Source organism: Lepisma saccharinum, chromosome 12 (assembly GCF_977018435.1).
Source record: "Lepisma saccharinum chromosome 12, izLepSacc3.1, whole genome shotgun sequence".
Taxonomy (NCBI): domain Eukaryota; kingdom Metazoa; phylum Arthropoda; class Insecta; order Zygentoma; family Lepismatidae; genus Lepisma; species Lepisma saccharinum.
Window position 1 is genome coordinate 12,077,143 of NC_139240.1, and position 9,662 is coordinate 12,086,804.

The 9,662-nt window shown below is 44.6% G+C and overlaps 4 protein-coding genes across 4 annotated transcripts; all 4 read left to right on the forward strand.

Annotated features, from left to right (window-relative positions):
• The first annotated feature begins 4,633 nt into the window (after positions 1–4,633).
• On the forward strand, positions 4,634–5,500 carry LOC145996231 (uncharacterized). The gene has a single exon (XM_083132652.1). The coding sequence runs from the start codon at positions 4,634–4,636 to the stop codon at positions 5,498–5,500; it is 867 nt and encodes a 288-aa protein (XP_082988778.1).
• A 392-nt stretch (positions 5,501–5,892) lies between these two features.
• Positions 5,893–6,717, forward strand: LOC145996232 (uncharacterized). Its single transcript, XM_083132653.1, has one exon. The coding sequence runs from the start codon at positions 5,893–5,895 to the stop codon at positions 6,715–6,717; it is 825 nt and encodes a 274-aa protein (XP_082988779.1).
• A 477-nt stretch (positions 6,718–7,194) lies between these two features.
• On the forward strand, positions 7,195–7,614 carry LOC145996234 (uncharacterized). The gene has a single exon (XM_083132654.1). The coding sequence runs from the start codon at positions 7,195–7,197 to the stop codon at positions 7,612–7,614; it is 420 nt and encodes a 139-aa protein (XP_082988780.1).
• A 60-nt stretch (positions 7,615–7,674) lies between these two features.
• On the forward strand, positions 7,675–8,205 carry LOC145996235 (uncharacterized). The gene has a single exon (XM_083132655.1). It carries the CDS (start codon positions 7,675–7,677, stop codon positions 8,203–8,205), a length of 531 nt encoding a protein of 176 aa, XP_082988781.1.
• Positions 8,206–9,662: the final 1,457 nt, after the last annotated feature.

Sequence of the window (9,662 nt, forward strand, 5' to 3'; positions counted from 1 at the left end):
TCATAATTTACAGAGCTAGACGCACCAGAAAACTGCGTGGCCAAGATATTAGCTATGTCTCCGGAATCTGTGTACAACGTCCCATCGTGCTCCAGAGCGCTCAGAGGAGTAGATGCACCCCCCTGGATGCGACGTACTTTGGTCCAAACGGCTTTCGACGAAGCCTGCTTCGTCAGAGAAGACACGTATTGGACCCAGCACGCCTTCTTACTCGCTCGAATGAGCTGACGGGCACGGGCACGTTTAATGCGGAACTGCTCGAGGTTTGCGGCAGTGTGGTTACTATTAAATCGATCGAGAGCATGATTGCGGTCCTTGATGGCTGCACCGATCTCCGCAGTCCACCAGGGGACTGGGCGTCGCCTCGCAGGTCCACTGGGATGTGGAATGGAGGTGCGTGCAGCATCATGCACTCCTGACACAAAGACATCTAAGGCGTCGATTGGTGGTAAAGTCCACGCAAGATCGACTTCAAGGTCCACTGCACGCTCGAAGGCTTCCCAGTCGGCCCGACTGAGATTCCAGTGAGGGTGTTGTTCACGTGATTGCTGAAGATGTTCGAAGGTAAGAATGAGAGGGAAGTGATCACTCCCACAGAGATCAGGATGAACGCTCCAAGATGTGGTAGGAGCAAGGCTGGGACTGCAGAAGGACAAGTCCAACGCAGAATATGTGCCAGAGGAAGGGCTGAAATATGTGGGAGTCCCATCATTCAGCAACGTTAAATCTGATGCCTCACGGAATTGATCTACAATTTGACCCCGGGGTTCTGTACGAACGGAGCCCCACAAACGATGGTAGGAATTAAAATCGCCCAAAAGAACTACAGGAGACGGAAGTTGCTCGAATATAGAAAGGAGGTCCTCAAAAGAGAATCGCTCCTCCCTTGTGATGTAGACACAGCACACAGATATTGGCTGTGGTAGATGGACCCGCACGGCGACAGCTTGGAGGGGGTGGTGAGGAAGATTGGCGTTGAGTGGAACACCGATTGCAACACCACCGTGTGCACGACGACCCTCAGGAAGCTTGTCGGTGCGGTAAAGCGTGTATCCGTTGAGAATCACTGATTCATTTGGGCGAAAATGTGTCTCTTGGAGACATATGATGGCAGGGTCAAATTCAGATATTAAGATTTGCAGTTCCTCGAGATGCATACGGAAACCGTTAAGGTTCCATTCGAGACAATAAGCCATAGCGGGAGGTATTATAGTTACCTTTTGAGGCGTACTCTGTTTCTAGGCCCTGTCACCTTGATAAATTCTTCATCCGCGGCTTCGTCCTGTATCATGTCCTCGGGTAAGGACACAGAGGGCGAAGGGGATGAAGAAGGGGGAGTGGGGGCGGGTGCTTTGAGCGCCCGCCGGGCAGCTTTCAGCTGCGCCTTAAGTTTCAGGGTGGTGGCCGCCACCCTCACTGGAGAGCTACTGGACTTGAGAAAGTAATCCTTGCTATGCACCTGCTTGAACTTCTTCTCTGTGGAGCGAGGAGTGGTTGCTGTTTTCCTCGAAGCAGGGCGGGCTACTACGGGAAGTGTTGTAGTTTGAGTGGACACGTCGCTGGTTTGTACATCTATACTTCGACGGGTAAGAGCAGGTGCAGCAACTGTAGCGAATGGCACAGGTAAAGTGGTGCGTATGCTTTCACGGAGACGTTGTTTTGCTTCGCCAGCAGAGATTTTCTCTGTGACGACCAACTCTCTGATTTTCTTCTCTTGTTGGAAAGAGGGGCAGTCACGATGCCAGACTGGGTGCTCGCCTTGGCAGTTAATGCATTTGGGACCTGAAGAACAAGGTTCGGTCCCATGATCAGGCTTACTACACTTACCACAAAGGGCGGTAGTGGCCTTGCAGGAAGGCTGAGTGTGCCCAAAGTGCTGGCATTTGAAACATCGCATCGGGTTAGGGATGTATGGCCGGACTTTAAGTCTCAAATATCCAGCCCGTACAATATCTGGGAGAGTGGTCGTTTGGAATGTTAGTATAATCGAAGCAGTTGGCACAAGTTCTCCGGATTTTCGCGTCTTGATTCGCTGCACTGCGGTGACATGTTGGTCTGAGAGTGCTTCAAGGATCTCTTCCTCCTCAGCATTTAGCAGATCCCAGTGGTGAATCACACCTTTACTACTGTTAAGTTGACGATGGGGTTCAACATTAACAGTGAAGTGGCCCAAAGATCGTAACTTCAAAAGGTTGTTGGTCTGGCGATCTGTGCTGGTCTGGATCAGTAGACTCCCGTTTCTCAGCTTTTTTATTTCTGGTACGTCTGAACCAGCGGCGTAGTCTAGCTGTTTCTTGATCAGAAATGGTGACAAGTCCTTCAATGTAGCAGTTCCATGTTTCTTTGTTGTTGCAGATGCATCGGTACTCTCGGTCTTCTGCACAATACTAATCACAAGATAACGTGGCACGTTACTTGTCTTTTCCACTATTTGAAGCGGGCTCGAAGGCCGCGCTCGTTTTGGGGGTTTCCCCCCGGTTGAGTTGTTTTTTGTACCCATATACAAAAAATATTTATTGTGGAGGGTCCATAAATTGTCGCCTCGACATGCCCTCTATGCCGAGGAAGGCCTACCCCCAAAAATGGAGGCTACTCGAGGACCAAACCGAAATCCCCGAGGCCACGTTCGCGACTGCACCTACCCCTGCAGCCAACACTGTCCCATCGGCACGTGCAACTCACACCTTGGGATAGGGGTTTTTTTATCGAGGTTGTCTCCTCTAGCAGGACCCTTAGTTATAGGGAGGTCAAAGATATGGAGATGAATGACGTGATGGAATGGTGAAAGCGTGAGATATGGATGTGAAGAATGAGTGAAATGATGAGATGAAAATGACCTCCCTACCTTACTTAATAGGGAGGTCAAAGATATGGAGATGAATGACGTGATGGAATGGTGATAAACCTGAGATATGGATGTGAAGAATGGGTGAAATGATGTGATGAAGTTGGCCTCCCTACTAAGCCCCCTCGCCCCGTCAAGGCAGTCCTACATGGAGGGGGCCCATAGTGTTGCAAAGTGCCTGTTTTATCTAGAAAACTAACCACGTTTATTCTTTCTTTATGTTTGCATATAGGAAACCTGCACTCCCATTGGGTAATTCATTCTGAGCGAGGTGTCTTGTTACTGCCATATCTTTGCACTCAACAGTTTCAGTGTGCGCGGAGAAGCCACTCGGGCAACAACTGGAAACCGTCGCGGACAGTTACGGATATCGTAAGCCTAACGTGGCTATGTTTTTAGTGGCGTGTTATCGTGACACCAGCTGCAAACTTTGTGTAAAACAGTTTTCCCTAGACAGGAGTGCAGGGAAGTGTGATTTCGTGTTGTGTGTATAAATTATAATACATAGTTATCGTTATCAGTGTGTACCTGTATTTTTCTTTACAAACTCCAAGAAGATTGCGGTGAACTTAGTCATATAATTGACACAATCCATTTCAGAGAAGTGTAAGTAGTAACCTACAATTTTGCTTACATTTAAATCCTGCCGACTAGGATCATCAATCATAAATGGTCCTACCGGACCGGATTCATCGTTCATAAAAATGGCCCTCAACGGACCGGATTTCGCAAAATAAAATTGGTCCTCCGCAGACCGCGATCTGGGGTGTAAGGGGTGATTTTCCACGTAGTACACCCAACTGTCAACCTCACTTCCACGTTAGTACACCCTGGACTGCGTTTTGCAGACGAACGAGGTTCTGGCGACTGGCACTCTGGCCAGTATAATTTTGTGTGTGTTGTCGTGTTTTTTGTCCTTGTGTGTGCTGAGTGCCCCTTTACTGCCTCAGCTTTTAACGAAAGTCAGAACATTTTAAGCTTTTAAGATTTTACTTATGCAACGTTAGAGTTGTTCTTTGCAAAGATAAGGGGCTGGACCCCGTATAATGTGACGGGTGCAAAATAGCGTAAGTGCTGACGCACCCAAAATTTTAAAATCAAAAACCAAATCCAGACCGCGATCTCTTTTGTATTGATCATAAGGTGCACCACCATTCAGTGATATTAGTAACAATGTGCTATGTTGTGAAATTCATTTGAAGTACAGTTATTGAAGTTATTGCGTTATTAGTTACAAAGCGCGGGAAATCTCCTCGTGGCTGCATTGTCGTGCTCAAGGTCATACTTGTGGTAACACCGAACGCGGGTGCATCCAACTGCGCTGTTGCGTGGAAACAGCTTCAAGAGCGATTTGATAACAAACGTCTCATCGCTGCTTCACATGTCAATGACATTTTGCATATAAAACCAGTAGTGAAAGAGAACGCAGAAGAGTTGCGAGCGTTCACAAACACAGCTATCAGTTCCATCTCAGCTTTAAAATTAATAGCAGGAGATAGCTCACTATCAGATATAGTGTTAGTTCAGCATCTAACTTCTCAGCTTGATGCCACTACGCGTAAAAGAACTGATACGGCGATTGGCTCCCATGTCGTGCACTTTTGGACGGGGCCTCGCAAAGTAATATTATGACCGAGCATCTAGCCCAACAGCTACGAATAAAGAAACAAAAACGCCGAATACCTATCCCAGGGATAAACGAAGCCACAGTGCAAGCTTTTCATGCTGTGGAGACTCAGATTAAATCCAGCATAAGTGGATTCCATTCTGCCAAACATCACAGGTTCGATGCCAGCGCAGAACATCGAGATTTCCACGTGGGGAATTCCGAATGACATAAGTTTAGCAGATCCTAGTTTCCAAACGCCAGGCAACATTGATCTTCTTTTGGCTGCGGACGTGTTTTATACAGTCATCAAACCCGAGAAGCTTTCGAGAACAGGAAACTATCCAGTGTTGCAAAATACAGAATTTGGGTGGATCGTTGCAGGAAGGATTCCTAATGTACCATCTCCCAACGGATCTTCGAAGTCATTTTTTGTTCGTGCAGAAGATACAGTGAACTTCCATTTACAGCGTTTCTGGCAGTTGGGGGAACTCTATGACAAGTTGCCTTCGCCAGAGGAAATCGCTTGTGAAAATAACTTTCAGGAAACTACATCACGTGATAGAGAAGGTCGTTTCACAGTCGAGTTGCCTTTGAAGAAAGGCAGATCAGTTCTTGGGGACTCTGTGCAAACAGCTATTTCACGATTTAACCAGCTAGAAAGAAGACTTCATCGGAACAGGGAATTGAAGAGAGAGTATACAGAATTCATGGTCGAATACCAACAACTCAAACACATGCAACCAATTGGAACATTGGTAGATGCATCCAGAGACAAGGAAACAAGATACTATATTCCACATCACTGCGTAATCAAAGAATCAAGCAGTACTTCGCACTTTAGAGTGGTTTTTGATGTCAGCTCACCCACAACTTCAGGAGAATCATTGAACAGTATTCAGATGATTGGTCCCACGATAGAAGATGAATTGTTTTCAATGTTGCTCAGATTTCGTACTCACAAGATAGCATTGTCAGCAGACACGGCTAAAATGTACAGACAAGTAAACATGCATTCGGAAGACAAACCACTTCAATGCATTTTATGAAGAGCATCACGTGATGAACCGATCCATATTTACAGTTTGAACACCGTCACTTACGGACTAACTTCAAGTTCAATCTTAGCTACAAGGTGCCTCAAACAGTTGGCAGAAGATGAATCAACAAATTTCACAGAAGCCGCTCATGTCTTGACACATGATTTCTACGTACCATTTTCTGGGAGAAAATCATTCAATTGAAGATGCAATCAAGCTACGTAAATGTCTCGCCGAATTACTCCAGAACGGAGGATTCAATTTGCGCAAATGGTGCTCCAATAGCAAGACTGTGCTACAATCAATTCCCGAAGAATTGAAGGCAGTAAAGGATCTGGTGCGACAGAGAAGGCACGAAGACACTAGGCATTTCATGACGCCCATCCACATACAAATTTATTATGGACAGCAAGGTCGCCACAACAGTGGATGTAGGCTCGTTGAAAATCTTCACAAAGCGCCAAGTTGCGAGCATAATCGCACAAGTGTTCGATCCAATCGGACTCATTTCACCAGTTGTAATCACATACAAGTCATTCTTGCAGCAGTTATGGCTCCACAATTTAGGATTGGATGACCCACTTCCTGAAGATTTACAGAGAACATGGCGTCATCTTTATTCGCAACTCACATATATTAATGAAGTACAAATACCAAGATTTGTTCTAGCTCCAGGAGACATACGAATCGTTCAAATTCACGGTTTCTCTGATGCATCAGAAAGAAACTACGGCAGTGCTCTCTTTGTAAGGTCAATTGATTCAGAAGGTCATATAAGTGTGAACTTATTATGTTCAAAGTCGAAAGTGGCTCCAGTGAAGAGAATCACTCTTCCGCGTTTGGAACTTTGTGCGGCAGTTCTACTAGCCAAACTGGTACGCAAAGCATTGCCCACACTGCGTCCAAGCATAGACAGCATTCATCTATGGACCGATTCCAAAATCGTCCTAGCTTGGCTGGCGTCACCAGCCAGTAAATGGAAACCTTTTGTTGCCAACCGCGTGGCAATTGTACAGGAACTTACACAAGTCAGTGATTGGAAACATGTTTCATCGAAGGACAATCCTGCAGATCAGATATCAAGAGGAATCAATGCTAAAGCAATCACATCACTTGAGATATGGTGGCATGGACCCAGCTGGCTTCAAGAAAACGATGCACATTGGCCATCCTCAAATTTAACATTCAGTCCAGACGACAACACTATTCCAGAGAACGTATGGTAGCAATTACCACATTAGTCGCTCATTTGACAGCTACAGAAGAAATCATAACCAGATTCTCAAGTTTATCACGGCTACTCAGAGTAGTGGCACTTTGCAAGAGATTCATCAAGAATTGTAGAAATTCAAGAAACAAAAGGACTCATTATCTTATCACTTTTGAAATTCAAGACGCCACATTTGCCTGTATCAAAATAACACAACGTGCATTTTTCTATCAAGAAATCAATGATTTGTCTGACAGGCAGCAAGTATCCAATAAAAGCATTTTAAAAAATCTTCATCCATTTCTCGTCAATGAACAAGTAATTCGTGTCGGAGGAAGATTGGAAAACAGTGAACTGGATTTTCAAAGCAAACATCAGATTATTCTTCATCCGAAGAGTCATTTCACGAAAATTCTGATAGCATCAGAACACAAGAGACTTATGCATACTGGATACCTCGCATACGCCAAGTGGTCAAGCAAATCATTCACCAATGCGACGTGTGTATCGTTTGAAGGCTTCAGCTCAACAACTGATGGGGCAGTTCCCCTCCAGTAGAGTAAGACCCAGCAAAGCATTCCACCACGTATGCGTTGATTACGCAGGATCGTACCACATTAAGGTTGGATCCGAAAGAAGCAGGTCAACAAGAAAATGCTACATTGCAGTTTTCACTTATCTTGCCACATGGGCAATTCATCTCGAGATTGTCTCTGACTTAACATCACAAGCCTTCATCACAGCTCTACTACGCTTCACGGCGAGAAGAGGAAAGTTTGCAAGCATTTTTAGTGACAACGCAACAACCTTCCATGGCGCTAAAAATGAACTGCAAGAATTGCGTAAACTATTTCAATCACAAGAGTTCAACAAGGACATCAACAGATTTGCAGCAGAAGAGAATTTCCAATAGAAATATTCTCCACCACGTAGTCCATCGTTTGGCGGGATTTTCGAAAGTGCAGTTAAGTCAATGAAATATCTTCGCAGGGTAGCAGGAAATGCCGTGCTAACATACGAAGAGCTAGCGACTCTGCTATGTCAAATAGAGGCCTGCCTCAACTCCCGTCCTCTTTCCACACTCCCTGATTCTCATGATGAATTCAGTTACATTACCCCTGGTAATTTTCTTATTGGGGGTCACCTCACATCATTTCCGGAACCAAACATTTCAGATGTGGCCGCCAACAGATTGTCCAGATGGCCACGTATACAGCAGCTCCAGCAGCAAGTATGGAGGAAATGGTCTCAGGACTACCTACAGAGTCTGCAGCAGCGGCAGAAATGGACAGCGGTTCAATCCAATCTGAAACCTGGTACACCAGTGATACTGAATCACGACAATCTTCCACCACTCTCGTGCAGAGTTGGCATCATCCATGAAGTCTTTCCAGGAAAGGACAGACTAGTGCGCGTAGCCACAGTGCGTACTAGGAATGGACTCTACAAAAGAGCTTTAAGTAAAAGTGTGCCTTTACCACACTGGGAGCAAGAAGATTCATGATATAAAGTATCCCCTAGTGTTAAGTTGGATGTGAACATTCCAACGGGGGGAAGTATGTTTGAGATTAATCTGTAAAACTAACCAAGTTTATTCTTTCTTTATATTTGCATATAGCTTCAATTGTTTATTTGTGTATATCAAATACCATAAGAAACCTACACTCCCATTGGCTAATTCATTCTGAGCGCGGTGTCTTGTTACTGCCATATCTTTGCACTCAACAGTTTCAGTGTGCGCGGAGAAGCCACTCGGGTAACAACTGGAAACCGTCGCGGACAGTTACGGATATCGTAAGCCTAACGTGGCTGTTTTTAGTGGCGTGTTATCGTGACACCAGCTGCAAACTTTGTGTAAAACAGTTTTCCCTAGACAGGAGTGCAGGAAAGTGTGATTTCATGTTGTGTATATAAATTATAATACATAGTTATGGTTATCAGTGTGTACCTGTATTTTTCTTTACAACTCCAAGAAGATTGCGGTGAACTTAGTCCTATAATTGACACAATCCATTCCAGAGAGGTGTAAGTAGTAACCTACAATTTTGCTTACATTTAAATCGTGCCGACTAGGATCATCAATCACAAATGTCCTACCGGACCGGATTCATCGTTCATAAAACTGGCCCTCAACGGACCGGATTTCGCAACAGTGCCCCATGACAGACCAGCGCTTTAATAAGAAATTAAATGTAATTGTTCACTGTCCCGAATGTGATAAATCGAAATACGGTTTATTGTCTACTAATTTTAAAATCTTTTCAAGCAATAGGAAAATGTGATCGCACATATTTAGTCCTTAGCTTAAGACAAGTGGCTGTAGAGTTCAACATTCATTATTCAACCCTCACAAGATACATACCAAAGAAGAAATTACAAGGAAGTGGTCCTCGCGAGGGAAAGAACATAAGTTGTGGTTATGCGAAACCGTGGAAAGTGTTTTCAGAGGAAGAAGAGATTATCTTCAAAATGTACTTGCAGCGTTCCAGTGAGATTATCTTTGAATTAACATCACAGGAAGTGCGAAAATTGGCTCATCTCTATGCAGTTACGTTTGATATAAGTGCTCCTTCAACGGGGTCGGTAAACGGAATGGGTGGTATTGAATGGTTCAGGGTATTCCTGCAGAGAAGCAAAGATGTTTCCGTGCTCTTGCCTGAATCAACTTCTTTAGCAAGAATGTCCAGTTTCAACAAAGAAAATGTGCGCATGTTTTTTGACAAAGTTTCCGAAGTTCTGTACAGAAACCATTATTCATCCTCAAGAATTTGGAACATGAATGAAACTGGTGTCACAACTGTTATGAAAGCAAATAAGGTTGTAGCTTGAAAAGGAACAAAACAGGTTGGTATAGTGAGCAGTGCAGAAAAGGTGAACTTGTGACAGTTGCAGTGGCAGTAAGTGCTCAAGGGACTTTTATACTTACAATGCTATTATTTCCACGTAAAAACGTAGGGACCA

Coding starts and splice junctions, on each gene's coding strand:
- LOC145996234 (XM_083132654.1), top strand. CDS start 7,195: ATGCGACGTGTGTATCGTTTGAAGGCTTCAGCTCAACAACTGATGGGG.
- LOC145996232 (XM_083132653.1), top strand. CDS start 5,893: ATGGACAGCAAGGTCGCCACAACAGTGGATGTAGGCTCGTTGAAAATC.
- LOC145996235 (XM_083132655.1), top strand. CDS start 7,675: ATGAAATATCTTCGCAGGGTAGCAGGAAATGCCGTGCTAACATACGAA.
- LOC145996231 (XM_083132652.1), top strand. CDS start 4,634: ATGCCAGCGCAGAACATCGAGATTTCCACGTGGGGAATTCCGAATGAC.